The sequence below is a fragment of the Leucopleurus acutus genome, assembly GCF_964270905.1.
Source record: "Leucopleurus acutus genome assembly, chromosome: X".
NCBI lineage: Eukaryota > Metazoa > Chordata > Mammalia > Artiodactyla > Delphinidae > Leucopleurus > Leucopleurus acutus.
Window position 1 is genome coordinate 43,244,670 of NC_139148.1, and position 16,920 is coordinate 43,261,589.

General features: G+C 37.2%; 1 protein-coding gene across 1 annotated transcript in view; it reads left to right on the forward strand.

Annotated features, from left to right (window-relative positions):
- CLCN5 (chloride voltage-gated channel 5) overlaps positions 1-16,920 on the forward strand; it is a 151,175-nt gene that overhangs the window by 94,931 nt on the left and 39,324 nt on the right. The window contains exon 2 of the mRNA XM_082864973.1: positions 16,308-16,454. Within this exon, the coding sequence (XP_082721099.1) occupies positions 16,308-16,454 (147 nt within the window). The remainder of the gene's footprint in view (positions 1-16,307; positions 16,455-16,920) is intronic.

The following is a 16,920-nucleotide window of genomic DNA, read 5'->3' on the forward strand; positions in this document are numbered from 1 at the left end:
CTCTCAGTGCAGTGCCCCAGTAAAAGGACTCTAGGAGGGTGAGCCTTGCCTGACATGGAAAAGTGTAGAGTGCCCTTGGATTACCTGTCTATCCCATTCATTTCTTTCTTTTTTTTTAAATTTTTTATTTATTTTACATCTTTATTGGAGTATAATTGCTTTACAAGGGTGTGTTAGTTTCTGCTTTATAACAAAGTGAATCAGTTATACATATGTTCCTATATCTCTTCCCTCTTGCGTCTCCCTCCCTCCCACCCTCCCTATCCCACCCCTCTAGGTGGTCACAAAGCACCCAGCTGATCTCCCTGTGCTATGCGGCTGCTTCCCACTAGCTATCTACCTTACACTTGGTAGTGTATATATGTCCATGCCACTCTCTCACTTTGTCACAGCTTACCCTTCCCCCTCTCCATATCCTCAAGTCCATTCTCTAGTAGGTCTGTGTCTTTATTCCTGTCTTACCCCTAGGTGCTTTATGACCTTTTTTTTTTCTTAAATTCCATATATATGTGTTAGCATACAGTATTTGTCTTTCTCTTTCTGACATACTTCACTCTGTATGACAGACTCTAGGTCCATCCACCTCATTACAAATAGCTCAATTTTGTTTCTTTTTATGGCTGAGTAATATTCCATTGTATATATGTGCCACATCTTCTTTATCCATTCATCTGTCAATGGACACTTAGGTTGCTTCCATGTCCTGGCTATTGTAAATAGAGCTGCAATGAACATTGTGGTACATGACTCTTTTTGAATTATGGTTTTCTCAGGGTATATGCCCAGTAGTGGGATTGTTGGGTCGTATGGTAGTTCTATTTGTAGTTTTTTAAGGAACCTCCATACTGTTCTCCATAATGGCTGTACCATTTCACATTCCCACCAGCAATGCAAGAGTGTTCCCTTTTCTCCCCACCCTCTACTCTAAAACCCCATTTTGGTGGCTGCTCGGCCTTGCTCTTATTTTTCTCAGACTTTACATCTTTCTTGATGCACAGGGCCAGCAGCATTAGCATTCCCAGGGACCTTGTTAGAAAATCAAATGGTCAGGTCCTACCTCAGACTTAGGGAATCAGAAAATCGGGGGTGGGCTCAGGTAGGCGGCCCAGCAGTCTGTGTAATAAGCCCTTCAGGGGATTCTGATGCACGGTGCGCTTGGAGAACCACTGGTTTAAATAACTTTAATACAGATTTCTGTGTTCCACAGGATGATTTTTAAGAGTCAGAATTTCCTTATGTGTAAACTCTTTTAAGAGTTCTTGGGAATTCCCTGGTGGTCCAGTGGTTAGGACTCTGCAGTCTCATTGCTGAGGGCCCGGGGTTCAATATCTGGCCGGGGAACTAAGATCCCATAAGCTGCGCAGCGTGCCCAAAAGAAAAAAAAAAAACTTCTTTAAGAGTTATTTGTATGTTTTGGGTACCAGTCCCTTATCAGGTGTGTCTTTTGCAAATATTTTCTCCCATATGTGCCTTGTTTTTTTCATTCTTTGAGCAGTGGCTTTTGCAGAGCAGAAGTTTTTAATTTTAATAAAGTCCAATTTATCAACTTTTTTCTGTCATAGATCATACTTTTGGTGTTGTAGCTAAAAAGTTATCTCCCAACCCAAGGTCACCTAGGTTTTCTTGCAGGAGTTTTATAGTTTTGCACTTTACATTTAGGTCTATGATCCATTTCGAGTTAATTTTTGTGAAAGTTGCAGATCTTTGTCTAGATTCATTTTCTCTTTTGCATGTGGATGTCCAGTTCCAGTACCGTTTGTTGAAAAGACTGTCCTTTCTCCATTGAATTGCCTCTTGTTCTTTCTCAAATATCAGTTGACTATGTTTGTGTGGGTTTATTTCTGGACTCTCTAGTCTGTTTTATTGATCAATTTGTCTATTCTTCCACCAACACCACATTGTCTTAATTACTGTAGCTTTTTAATAAGTCTTGAAGTTGGGTAATGTCAGTGCTCCGACTTTGTTCTTCTCCTTCAATATTGTGTGAGGTTTTCTGACTTTTTTGCCCTTCCATATAAACTTTAGTATCAGTTTGTTGATATCCACAAAATAACTTTCTGGTATTTTGATTAGGATTGCATTGAATCTATAGATCAAGCTGGGAAGAACTGACGTCTTTGACAGTACTGAGTCTTCCTGTCCATGTGCATGAAATATGTCTCCATTTATTTAGATCTTTGATTTCTTTAATCATATAGATCTTGTACACATTTTATTAGATTTATACCTAATTATTTCATGTTTTTGGTGCTAATGTAAATGGCACTGTGTTTAATTTTTTTTTTTTTTACAGTTTTATTCTTGGCCAAACCTAGATGTGTGATTCTGGAGCTAAGACTTACCACTGCCCTCAAAGAGTTTATGATCCTTGGTGGGTGGGGTGAAGGAGCACATTTTACAAATGTGAAAACTGATATTTAGAGAGGCAGAGGAGGAAGGGACACAGGACTGGGTTTCCTGACAACCAGTCCTGAACTCTTTCCTTCTCTCCAGTCCTTTATGTGTATTTTCCTACTATGTTAGGGGTTTACATCTCATTCCATCAGTTGAGCTTTTGATACTAGGCATCTGTTTAGGAAAACACTGCCAGGTTCTCTGTAAGAGTGGTGTAGAAAGAGATTTCATGACATGATCTATTCCTAGATGACATGCATCGTGGAGAGGCTTCCTGCCCTCCAAGCCCGATGACTTTCTGGGAATCACTGACGTTGTTATAGTTCTCTGATGAGTATCTCTATAGCCACAATCTCCAATTGAAAAACTTTATTATAAACTCTTTCAACTACCCCAGAGTGGCTGTTCATGATACAGGCAAAAAAGATTGTTTCCTATGGTGTAAACTAATGTTGGAGATTTTCCAGGCCAGAAGGAGTAATGATTTCTGGTTCATTTAGTCCTCCCCACAGCAGCACATTTTACAGCTCTAATGGCATTGTGCTTTTAATTTGAAATTCCATTTGTTCATTGCTGATATACAAGAAAGTAGTTGACTTTTGTATATTAACCTTGTATCCTGCAACCTTGCTAGAGTTAATCATTAGTTCCAGGAGTTTTTTTCTGTGTAGACAATCATGTTGTCTGTGAACAAAGACAGTTTTATTGCTTCCTTCCCAAACTGTATACCTTTTGTTTCCTTTAATTGTTATTGCATTAGTTGGGACTTCTAGTATGATGCTGAGTAGGAGTCGTGAGCACAGACATCCTTGTCTTATTCCTGGTCTTAGCAGGAAGGCATCTAGGTCCTTACCATTAAGTTTAAAATGTTAGCTCTAGTTGAGGAAGTTCCCCTTCATTCCTGGTTTGTTGAGAGATTTTATCATGAATGGATGTTGGATTTTTGTCAAATGCTTTTTTTCTTTTTGCATCGATTGATATGTTCTTATGATTTTTCTTCTTTAGCCTTGTTGATGTAATGCATTATACTAATTGATTTTTTAATGGTGGACCTGCCTTGCATGCCTGAAATAAATCATACTTGGTTATGGCATATAACTCTTTTATACATTGTTGGATTTGATCTGCTAATATTTTGTTGAGGCTTTTTGCAACTGTGCTCATGTGAAATATTGTAGTTTTCTATTCTTGTCTTTGTCTTGTTTTGGTATTAAGATAATGCTAGTCTCATAAAATGAGTTAGGAAGTATTCTCTCTGCTTCTATTTTTTGAAAGAAATTGTGGAGAATTGATATAATTTCTTTAAATGTTTGGTAGGATTCACTAGTGATTCCATCTGGGTCTGGTGCTTTCTGTTTTGGAAGGTTATTAGTGATTCAACTTATTTAATAGATATAAGCATATTCACTGATCTATTTCTCTTTGTGTGAGTTTTGGTAGATTGTATTTTTCAAGGTATTAGTCCATTTCATCTAGGTTATCAAATTTGTGAGCATAGATTTTCTAATAATATTCCTTTATTATCTTTTTAATGTCCGTAAGATGAATAGTGATGGTTCCTGTTTCATTTTTGACATTATTAATTTGTATCTTCTCTCTCTTTTTCTTAGCTAACCTGGCTAGAGGTTTATTAATTTTATCGATCTGTTAAAAGAACCAACTCTTGGTTTTGTTGATTTATTTTATTAATTTCCTGTCTTCAGTTTCATCAATTTCTGCTCTAATTTTTATTATTTATTTTCTTGTGCTTACTTTGGGTTTAATTTGCCCTTCTTTTCCTAGTTTCCTAAGGTGGAAACTTAGAGGGTTGATTTTAGACCTTTCTTCTTTTCTAATATATGCATTGAATGCTATAAATTTCCCTCTAAGTGCTGGTTTTGCTGCTTCTCACAAATTTTAATTTTAAATTTTCATTTACTTCAAAATGTTTGTTAATTTCTCTTGTGACTTATTCTTTGACCCATGTGTTATTTAGAAGTGTGTCCTTTAATCTCTAAGTATTTTCAGTTTTTCCAGCTACCTTTCTGTTGTTGATTTCTAGTTTAATTCCATTACGATCTGAGAGCAAACTTTGCATGATTTCTGTTTTTCTTTTTAATTGTTAAGGTGTATTTCAGGGCCCAGAATGTCATCTGTCTTTGTGAATGATCCATGTGAGCTTAAGAAGAAAGTGTAAAAAAAAAAGAAAGTGTATTCTGCTGCTGCTGTTAGATGAAGGATTCTATATTTGCCAACTTGATTCAGTTGGTTGATGCTATTTAGTTCAGCTATGTATTTACTGATTTTCTGGTTCTGGATCTGTCCATTTCCAGTAGAGGGCTGTTGAAGTCTCCAACTATAATGGTGGGTTCATCTGTTTCTCTTTGCCATTCTGTCAGTTTTCGCCTCATGTATTTTTATGCTCTGTTGTTAGGCACGTACACATTAAGGATTCCTATGGCTTCTTAGAGAATTGACCCCTTTATCATTTTGTAATGTACCTCTTTATCCCTGATAATTTGCCTTGCTCTGAAGTTAGCTTTTTCTGAAATTAATATAGCTACTCTAGCTTCCTTTTAATTAGTGTTAGCATGGTTTCTTATAGACAACATAGTTGGGTGTTGTATTTTTATCCACTATGGCAGTCTCTGCCTTTTAATTGGTATATTTAATAGACTATTGATGTTTAAAGTGATTACTGATATGTTGAGTCCACATTATCTGCCATATTTGTTGCTGTTTCCTATTTGTTGCCCTTGTTGCTTTCTTATTTTATCTTCCACTCTTTCTTTGCCTTCTAGTTTTAATTGAACATTTTGTATGAGTCCATTTTTCCTCCTTTCTTAGCATATTAATCATACTTTTTCCTTTCCTTTTTATCTTTTTACTTTTTTTAGTGGTTGCCCTTATGTTTGCAATATACATTTACAGCTAATCTAAGTCTTCTTTCAAATAACACAATTCTACTTAATGAGTAATAATGCAAGTACCTTATTTTCAGAGTATCCCCACTTCCTCCCTCTGTCCCTTATAATATTCCTGTCTTTCATTTCACTTATCCATAAGATATCATCACTGAATATTGTTGCTGTTATTATTTTGCACAAACTGTTGTCTGTAGATCAATTAAGAATTTAAAAATATTTTATTTTACTTTATTCTTTCTCTAGCACTCTTCCTTTCTTTACATAGATATGAGTTTCTGACCTCTATCATTTTTCTTTTTTCTAAAGAATATCTTTTAACATTTCCTGAAAGGCAGGTCTCCTGCTGACAAATTACCTCAATTTTTGCTTTTCTGAGAAAAGTCTTTATTTCTCATTCAGTTTTGAAGGATAATTTCTCTGGATTCAGAATTCTTGATCGGTGGTTTTTTTCAATACTTCATATTTTTCACTCTTCTCTCTTGTTGATTGCATGGTTTCTGAAGAGAAGTCTGATGTATTTCTTATCTTTGCTCTTCTATAGGTAAGGTGTTTATTCCTCTGGCTACTTTCAAGACTTTGATTTTCTGCAGTTTGGGTATTATATGCCTAGTTGTAGTATGTATGTATGTATATATTTATCCTCCTTCATGTTCTCTGAGCTTTCTGGACCTGTGGTTTTTATTGCTTCATTATTATTGCTTCAAATATTTCTTTTGCAGCATTTCTTCTTGTTATTGCCGTTATGCGTATGTTACACCTTTTGTAATTGTCCCACAGCTCTTTATATTCTTTTCATTCTTCTTTTCTCTTGGCATTTCAGTTTTAGAAGTTTCTATTGACATTTCTTCAAACTTGCTGATCCTTTTCCTCTGCTGTGTTCAGTCTGTTGATGCATCTATCAAAGACATTCTTCACCTTTTTTTTTACAGCATTTTTCATTTCTAGTATTTCCTTTTGATTTTTTCTTTTAGTTTCCATCTCTCTGTTTACATTACCCATCTGTTCTTGCATGTTGTCCACCTTTTCCAAGGCCCTTAGAATATTAATCATAGTTACTTTAAATTGCTGTTCTGAAAATTCCAACATTCTTTCCACATCTGACTCTGGTTCTGATGCTTGCTCTGTCTCTACATGCTGTTTTTGTTTTTTTTTCCTGGTCTTTTAGTATGCCTTGGAATTTTTTTTGAAAGCTGGACAATGATATACTGGGTAAAAATAACTAAAGTAAATAGGCCTTTAGTGTGAGATTTTATGTTTATCTGGATGGGGGTTAGGATATGTTTACTGTTTGCTGTATCTGTATGTGTCAGAGGCTAAAATTTTCTCTAATGTCTTTGTTTTTGTCCCTCATATGTATTTGGGTTTTGCAGTTCTTATAGTTATATTCTCCTATTGTTATTCATGAGCCCTGTTGATGTGTTAGTAAGGCATGGAGGAAGGGATGTGTTCTATAGTCCTATGATTAGGTTTCAGTCTTTTAGCAAGCCTGTGCCCCCTTGACTGTGAACTTCACAGGTGCTTCTCAGTTTTATTTTCTTTTGTTTTTTCTCCTTTATGTGAGACAGGAAGGCTGGAGGGAGCTAGACTTCAGTTTTCCTTTCCGCTAAGTTGGTTAGGCGTTGGTAAAATAGTTTCTCCTGAGGACCAGCCTTGTAAAAAGAAGAGAATGCCCTGTTCATTTTCCTGCCCCTACTGGAAGCACGAGGGGATTTTTCTCTGGTCTTCACTGGGCCTTTTCGAGTTCTTAACTCTCAAATTTGTCCACACTAAGCCTCTAGCTATTCTTCAATTACAGTTTAGGTTCTCCTACCCTGGCACTGGTTCTCAAAGAGGGTTCCGCTAGTGTAAGCTATGATTCTCTGTATCCGCCTGTCTGTCTCCCTAAGTTTGGAGACAGTAGTTTGTCCTGTAATCTGAGTTCTCTGATGGATCTAAGGAGAGTTGTTGATTTTCAGTTTGTTCAGTTTTTTCTCATTGTGAGGATGAGAATGAGAACTTCCAAGCTCCTTATTACATTCTTGACCAGAAATCCTCCTTTAATCTTTACTTGAATATGTGCATCCACCTTTTTTATTACCTTTATCAATGATGACACAGATTTGTTCCTCTGTTCTTTTCACTTCATTTTATTACATACTTTCCCTGATGCAAAAAGTTATTTATTTTACTACATATTAATTAATCCATTTTGTATGTGTCCATGGTCAGAAATAACTTTGCCTGTCCACCACATCTGGAATGAATATACTATTCTGTGTTATTTTAAAAATCAACCCTAAAAAAACCCATTTGGAATTTACCACAATGTGGTATATGTTGTAATTGTACATTGTTTTCCATTTTGATATCTAGCAATCCCTCAACTATTTACTAAAAAGTGGTTGATCCTTTCCTTATAGTTGTGTTGCTTCTGGTTTATCAGCTATTAAGTTCGTAAAATAGTGCGTGTCCACTGCTAGAATCTCTATTCTTAATCCAGTGCCATAAAGTTTTGATGATTGTTTCTTTGTAGAAGATTAAAATCTGACAGGTTATGTTTGCCATATTTACTTAAGAAAATATATACACTAGTATCCTTGCCTACTTATTCTTCCAGGTAAAGTTCACTATCAATCTTTCAAGTTATCTAAAGGATGCCATAGGGACTCTAGATTAATATATAGTTGTAATACAATTCAGATTGGTGTCTGTTTTGTTCTTACTATATTTAGACTTTCTATCCATGAGCATGATACTTCTTTGTTGATTTATGTCATTCTTTTTTTCCTCCTACTTGGATTTTATAAATTTTACAGTAATATTGTGTTTCAAGTGTATGTCTCTATCATAAATAAATTATTGTATTTTCTAGTTCTGTGATAGTACATGGGAATGCAGTTGTTTTTTTGTCTATTTGCCTTATAATTTCTGAATTCATTTATTACCTTTAGTTATTTTTAGTTAATATTTTTAGAGCTGTATAGATATTATTCATGCAATCCAAACATCAAAATATATTTCTTCCTTTCCTATATGCATTCTTCACTTTTTTCCTCTTAAAGTTTTCTTTTACCATGTTAAATATAATAGGCATCATTATCTTCCTGTATTAAGGGGAATGAGATTTTGCTTCTTGGTTTTAATTTAAATTTTCTGTATCATGTCAAGAAACAAATTTTCCACCTGGAATATTTTTAAAATATTTTAATCTGGAATAAATATAAACTTTTAAAATCTGTTCTTGACATCTGTTGAGATAATTATGGCTTTTAAAATTTTATCTGTTAGTCTGATAAATGATGTCGACAATTTCCCTTGTGATATCAGTCTTGTGTTCTTGGAATAAACTCTCCTTATTTGTAGTAGGCAAATCTTTCAATGTAATGCTATATTTCAGTTTCTTAAAGTTTATTTTGGTGTTTTACTCATATATTCCAAAGTGAAAGTGATCTATAAAATATGAGTGGTATCTTTGTCAGGCCTGGCAGGCTCTTGTCCTTGAACTTCAGGGTGCTTCTCTAGCCATCTTATTTGTCACTCTTGAAAGCCTTTCTATCAGAGTGTTACCATATTTGAAGAATCTCTGAGGGAATTCCCTGGTGGTCTAGTGGTTAGGACTTGGCACTTTCACTGCAGGGGCCTGGGTTCGATCCCTGGTTGGGGAACTAAGATCCCACAATCTATGTGGCACAGCCAAAAAAAAAGAAAGAAAGAAAGAAAGAAAGAATTTCTGAGATAAAACCAAAGAAATGCTAAGGGACAATAGCATATTATTGTTTCAATTTTAATTTCTCTGAATTTTTAAAACCCCTTTCCCCGTTTTCTTTAATAAATTATCTACTTACCAATATCTTTTGCCCTTTCATCTGTTGGGATTCAGTTTTAATGATTTGAACAATCTCTTTATATATCAAGGCTATTTCTCCTTTGGAAAAATATTTATAGGAAATATTAGTTTGCTTCACTTCCACTTCCTTCATCTGTCAACACGGTCTCATCTGACTGGTTTGTCCTCTTCCTCCTTCTTACCAGTTATGAGTGTTGCCCAAGTATGGTTTCTCCATTCTGTGTTCTTTCTCTCCTTTAACAATTCTCAAAGAGTGGTCTGTGCTTCCTGAGACCCTGTCATGGGGTCTGCAAAATCAAAACTATTTTCATATTAATATTAAGACTTTCTTTGCCTTTTTCATTCTCATTTTCTCATGAATATGCAGTGGAGTTTTCTAGAGGCTGTATGACAGGTGCTGATGTCATTGCTCTGATGGCTAATGGAGTATGTGTCCTCTTAAGGCAGACATTAAAAAGATTTGTGGGAATTCTCTGGTGGTCCAGTGGTTAGGACTCTGAGCTTCCACTGCAGGGGGCCCGGGTTCGAACCCTGGTCAGGTAACTAAGATCTTGCAAGCAGCGTGGTGAGGCCAATAAATAAATAAAAGTAAGAATAAAAAATTTAAAAATCTAAAAAATTAAAAAATAAAAAGATTTGCAAAATGCCTGTCACTAATTTTTTTTGGAAAATATAGATTTTTTTTCCAAAAGTTAATGTAAACATATAATGGGATGAGTATTATTATATTTAAATACATTAATAAATATTTATTTTGAACATTTCTGGGGTTTGATTTCTAATTCAGTAAATATCTATAGATAGAACCCCTATAAATACAAGCTCTTTAGGTCCCTCAATAATTTTGAGGACTAAAGGGATCCTGAGACCAAAAAATTTGAGAACTGCTGTTCTCGTACTGCCTGCTCTGAGTTCTGTTTTTTCTCATAACCCCTACTTGTCTGTGAGGATGACTCCCAGATGAAGACCACACTGTGAGAAGAAGCACTGTTATTTCCTCCTGGAACTTTTTACTTGAAATTTTGACAGGTAGAGAAGGTGACTTGGGTTAGGATTGGCCCAAACCTCTGAAATAAGGCACCTCAGAGACTACTGTCCAAGATTTGCATTTCATTTCTGCCTCTCAAAATAAAGTAACTAAAACTGGAATCGGAGTATAATCTAGATTATTTACTGAGCTCTCTTTGTGTCAGGCACTTAGGAATACAGATTTAAGGCACCCTGTCCTCAAGTAGCTCAAAGTATAGTGGGTAGAAAAAGGGTGATTTTATGTATGTGCCAGTTCTTGTCACCTTCAATGTTATACTTAGGATTGACTTAATGTTCTTTCTTTTAAATGGTAAGACAATACTTGTATCTTGGTAGGTTGTATAATGCCTCTCTTACCCTTTTTTCCTTTTGCATCCTCCCTTTTCCACATTTGTGGTATCTGGCATATTACGTACCCGGAATGCCATGTGCAGGTCAACAGTTATCGTTCTTGAACCAAAATAAGAAATAGAAAAGTTTATTGCTTCTTTGTGTTTGTTAGCATTGGAATATGTGACATACTTTATATTTTTATTTGAAGGGTTGTGTGTATCAGCCTGCCCATTGGTTTATACATTTGCTTTTGCCAAATGGGCTAGTTGAGATGGAGGTATTAATTTGTTTGTACCAAAATGTGTTGCTGTCACTAGTTAAACAAGATGCTAGTATGCCATACCACAAATTAGCACCATCCCACCCCATCCCCACCTGGCTTTTTCAGTACAGCTGTTGGGAATATGCACTCCTCCTCCCCTTTTCCCTCTTCTTCCTCCATCCTAAATGACCTACGTTGAAACTGGAAGTGGTGAACTGCCTTCCTAGCCTTTTCATCCTCTCTCTTCCAGTCCACTGCTGCCACACTTACCTCCTAAAGTTATGTTTTTATCATGTTGCTCCTCAAAAACTACAGTGACTCCATTGGCTTCCCAACCATTTGCTCACATACAGCTACCCTGTCCTCTAGTCAAGCACAGATGCCAGCCTCATTCTCATCTCAAGCCTTTGGCCATTTTGTTTCCTGGTCCTCGAATACCTTCTTTCCTCCATGAAGGCTTCTCTAGCTTACAATCTCCCTTCCATTTTCTAAATGCCAGTTTCACTTTTATTCTAACAGTTTAACACTTAGCTGTTGTATAATTACATTATGTGGAAGTTTCCTCCCCAACTAGATAATAAATTCTTGAGAGCAGTGACAGGGTAACAGATGTTTTTTGTATCCTTAATCCTCTACCCTCATAGTGCAAGGCATAGATTTATTGAGTATTGGCTATGTAAATATGTTGACTGGCTATTAACCATTCCTCCCCAACTAGAATCCTCCTCAATAAGCATTTATTGAATACCTTCTCTGGAACAACACTAGAGTTGTTAAGACCACAAAAATGAGAAGGATACGGTGTAGTCACAAGACTCAAGTGGAAGAGATTATGCAATCAGCATAGATGTCTGAACAAAGGGGGTGTTGAGGAAAAGCTTGTATGAGCTGGCCCGAGATGGATTGAAGGGGATTTCACCAGGCTAAAAAGAGGATGGGGGCTGGGTGGGATTTCAGATAGAATATATGGCCTGAGCAAAGGTATGGAGGTGTTAAAGTACATGGCCTATGTGGAGTATAACAAATCTATGGCAGGAGATAAGTCTGTCTGGGTAGATGGGATCTAGATTTGATAGGGCTCTGAATACCATACAAAGAAATGTAAACTTGACCCAAAAGGCAATGGGGAACCAGCTTATGATTTTAAGCAAGAAGGTGACAAAAGGCACTGAAAGTGTCAGCTATGTAATGCAGATATCAACCAAACATTTTTCCCTGTTTGCCCTCCCCCCATAACCCTTCATTGTATGACGAGCCCTATAGTAATCCACTAGTTGGGATAATAAATCCTGTTACTTTGTTCCTGGTCTACCCTAAATTCCGGCTGACCTCAGGCTTGTGACCATCTAGAGGTTTGATTTATTCCAGATGTGCCATTCTCTGGACTGACATGTCATAGGGAAGCCCCAGAGTGTTATGGAAAGAGCAATAGGCTTGGAGTTCAACTAAATGCAGGATCAAATCTCAACTTGGAGGAACTTTAAATTATTTCCTCATTATTCTGCTGCTTTAACTTTTTGTCTGGAACCTTTTTATATCTGCAAAATAAAACCAACTACTACCAGAATGGATTATCCACGGGCAAAATATCACTTTGAGTTTTACTGATTATGTTCTTTTTCTTTGTTGAACTCCAGTTTGTTGCATCTGTTTTGCTTGATCTGCTTGCTGCTTCTAATTTTCTTTTGTTGACCCTTTATTTCTATGTACTTATTAAGGAAGCACTTTATAACCCAAACACTGAACCAGATAACTGTTCCATGAAATGTTTGAAATGAGGCAGCTCAATTTAGCTGGGTTGTTCTGTGTCAGTGGGTTACAGGAAGGAGTTTGTAAGGTCCTAATGGGGAAACGGAAGAGTTTTCCAGCTTCTCCTTTGTTGAGTCTTCATCTTGTAGCGTCATTATTTTGTTTTAATGAATTCCCAGAACAATAGGTACACCTTCTGAAAATATGACTACAGGACATATTCCAAAGCCAAATATAAATTATTTTTGGACTCCCCATACTTTTTCTTCCTATGATTTGTGTGGCTAATGTAGAGTTGCTGAAACTGTGTATTTTAAATCATTTCCTGAATGAAGCACGTAACCAGTGAAGAGAGACGGAAAGGATTCTGCATCATTTTGCAAATTTTCTTGCCTACTTTCAGTGCTAGTCACTGGAATTCACAGGCGTTGGATGAATTTAAACAGAAAGAAAATCTCTCAAGTTCTTCTCATCAGCTAAAATGGTGCTCGTTTTCCGTTAAGATTTCTAGAAACCTGGAATACCTACTTTTGAGATTGCTTTTATAGGTTCGTTGAACGTAGTAAATCCCAGAGTTAGACAAATATTAAGTACAACTATTGACTCTGATGCCACCTACATTTAAAAGGGAAAGTTGATGTGAGGGGTGAGGGCAGGAAACATGCTTTGTTTGGATTTTGTTATTTGTGTTTAGGCTAATGTTATTTCTGCTTGTTTTTCATTTTCATCCTGTTGAGTTTGAAGCAGCAACGGAAGTGTCAAATGGAATTCTTGGGAATTAAGGACTGGAGCTTGAGATAGAGATGAGGGCTAGAGATAGTAGGTTTCCTTAAAGGATAAGATAAAGTAACTCAGAGTAAGGCAGGTAAGGATCTGTTATCTCAGTCAGATCAAGAACAAAATAGAGAGACTAATTTTTTTCTTAAATAAAGATTAAAGACACTTCTTCCTGGATGACAGGAGGGAAGACTGAGAGATTCAGAATTTCCTGTGTGTCGTTGGTAATAGGAAAAACCTGCTAAGGATCCGTGGTAGTCAGGTTAGACTTGGAAGCAGCGGCAGAGTCCGCTTTTGCCACCTTCTTGCTTAGAATCATAATTCAGAGGAATTCGTGTAAGTGCATTTTTGCAGGTGTGCTCAGAGAAGGGGCATGAAGGAAGCAGGATAGAGCAGGAGGAAGAGTCTAGCGAGGATGAAGGATTGGCTGGCAGCGAGGGAGCTGGGCTGAAGATGCAAGGCATGGATTCTTAGTATCCTAGGAAACATTTGATCCACATAGGAAGGTTAGAGGTTTTGTAGCTGAGGGAATGGTTTTATGATAGATAATTTTCTAAATTATTAGTACCTCTGGGTAAATGACCCTACCGTCTCCACCTGACCATATGTCACCATGGAAGCATGGTAATGTTCCTGGAGAACCTGTTGTTTAGATTCATGTCTGCACAGCGTTCAAGCTATTGGTGTATACTAAAGGATGTTGTTGAGAATGTGTTTCTTTTATTTATATTCATCCTTATCCATAAGTAAATGGCAGATTTCCCTTAGAATATCTGTCCTCTTGATTTCAGTCATCACCTTGATGTTGATAACTCCCAAGTCTTTGCCTCTCAATCTTCATCTCATCTGGCCTACCCAGCATCATTTCTGTATCTGTCCCACTATCCCACAATGCTTCATACATAATAGGTGGTTCATAAATGTCACTCATGCTGACCTCCTCCTTCAGGCTGACCTCTTTATCGTAAGTGAGATGTTGTGAAATTGAACACATGATTTGGAGCTTACCGTCTTTTAAAAACACTAACTGGGCAAGTTACTTAGTCTCTCTGAGCTTTGGTTTCCTCATCTGCACTAGGAGTGCTAATGCCACAGCTTAGGAACGCTGGAAAAATTAAGTGAAAGAGTTCACTTTAAGCGCATGGCCCAGGGCCTGAAAATTAATTGAAGTCCTGGTAAATGTTGCTTCTTTCTCCTTTATGCTCAATGTTCAAAATATTTAATTTAACTGCTGTGATTCCAATTTTTTAGGCCTAACATTTAATTAATTAATTTTAAATTAATTAATTAATTAACTATGGCTGCTCAGGGTCATCATTGCAGTGCACGGGTTTCTCTAGTTGTGGCGTACGGGCTCTCCAGTTGCAGTATGTGGGATCTTAGTTCCCCGACCAGGGATCAAACCCGGGCTCCCTGCATTGGGAGCACAGAGTCTTAACCACTGGACCACCAGGGAAGTCCCCCTAAAGTTTAATTTAACGTATTTGGTATTTACCACATTCTTGCACATAATTCTGATAACCCAGAGTAAGAAGTTTCTTAAAAGAGTATTATTTAGGGCTTCCCTGGTGGTGCAGTGGTTAAGAATCCGCCTGCCAATGCAGGGGACACGGGTTCGAGCCCTGGTCTGGGAAGATCCCACGTGCCATGGAGCAGCTAAGCCTGTGCACCACAACTACTGAGCCTGTGTCTAGAGCCCGTGAGCCACAACTACCGAGCCCGCTTGCCACAACTTCTGAAGCCCGCGCGCCTGAAGCCCGTGCTCCACAACAAGAGAAGCCACCACAATGAGAAGCCCGCGCACCACGACGAAGAGGCACCCCCGCTCGCTGCAACTAGAGAAAGCCTGCACACAGCAACAAAGACCCAATGCAGCCAAAAATAAAATGAATGAATGAATGAATGAAATTTTAAAAAATAGTATTATTTGCCTAATCGAATAGAACTTTGCTGGCTATGAAACTTGATCAAGATTTCATCAAAAACTGGGGTGGTGGTGGTACAGGGCTAGATAAAGTTGGCTGTAATGCTGTTTGTTTTTTTTTTAAAAATGATCAATATACTAAGATTTTTTTGAATAAAATTTTATGATCTGAAGATTCCCACTTGGGATGTGGAAAGTGTTTCATCTTTAATATTACATTCTTGAGCAGAGAACAACATTGAACAGCACAGTTTGCCTCCTTTTCCCAGTATTTCTGTGCATCTATATTGTGTTAAGAACTCTGGGAGAGCCGGAGGCATAAAATAATATTTTTCCACTCCCAGATGGCTAGCACATTTCTGAATACTGCTGTCTAGTTTTTATTTCAGATTTTTATTGTGAACTCCCATGAGTTTTGTATGCATGTCCTCATTTGATTTGCTTATTTGCAATGGTTCTCAAAAAACCAATATCAACTACATTGTAAGGGTAGCGGTATGTTATATCCGGAGGGTAACTGACTATGCTAAGTAGTTTGTATGTCTATACTGTCAAAATAAGAGCACGAAAGAGGACATACGAATAAGTGGTAACCCAAAAGGTGAAAACTACCCAAATGTCCATCCGCTGATAAATGGATAAATAAAATGTGGTATATCCATACAATGGGTGTTATTCAGTTCTAAAAAGGAATGTCATACTGATACATGCTACAGCATGGATGAGCCTTGAGAAAATTATGAGAAGTGAAAGAAGCCAGACACAAAAGCCCACATCTTATATGATTACATTTATATGAAATATCCAGAATCAGCAAATCACAGACACAGAAAGAGAATAGAGGTTATAAGGGGCTGGGGTGGGAGGGAGATGGGGAGTTATGTTTACTGGGTAGCAAGTTTCTGTTTGAGATAATGAAAAATTTCTGGAAATGGATAGTGATGATTGCACATCATTGTAAATGTGCTAAATGCTGCTGAATTGCCAGTTTAAAACGGTTTAAATGGTAAATTTTATGTTATGTGTATTTACCACAATAAAAAAAGAATAAGTGGTAAGGGGCTTGGAAATCATTGTAATAAGCCTCCTGTTTTTTTTTCTGTACAGGAGCCATGGATAACAGAGGCTTTCAGCAGGGGAGTTTCAATAGCTTCCAGAGCAGCTCCAGTGATGAGGACTTGATGGACATACCAGGGACAGCTATGGATTTCTCCATGAGAGACGATGTTCCTCCCTTAGATGGAGAAATAGAAGGTATCATTACTGCTGATGACAATTTATCTTTTTAAAAATTATTTCCAATGTACATACAATAACATTTATTTATCTCCTGGCACACAGTCCTATGAATTTTAACACATGCGTAGATACTTGTAATCACCACCACTGACAGGATAAGAACAGTTCAACACCCCCAAAGCATTCCTTCTTACTACCCTTTGCAGTCAGTCCTCCCTGACCCCCAAGCCCTGGTAACCACTGATTTGTTCTCTGTCCCATAGTTTTTCCTTTCTGAGAATGTCATATACATGGAGTCACATAGTTTCAACTTTTGAGACTGTCTTCATTCACTCAGCTTAATGCCTTGGAGATTCATTTAAGTTGTTCATTCCTTTCTCTTGCTGAGTAGTATACCCCGGAGTGGGATCACTGGATTGTGTGATAAATGTATGCTGAACTTTGTAAGTAACTGCCAAACCATTTTTCAGAGTGGCTGTAC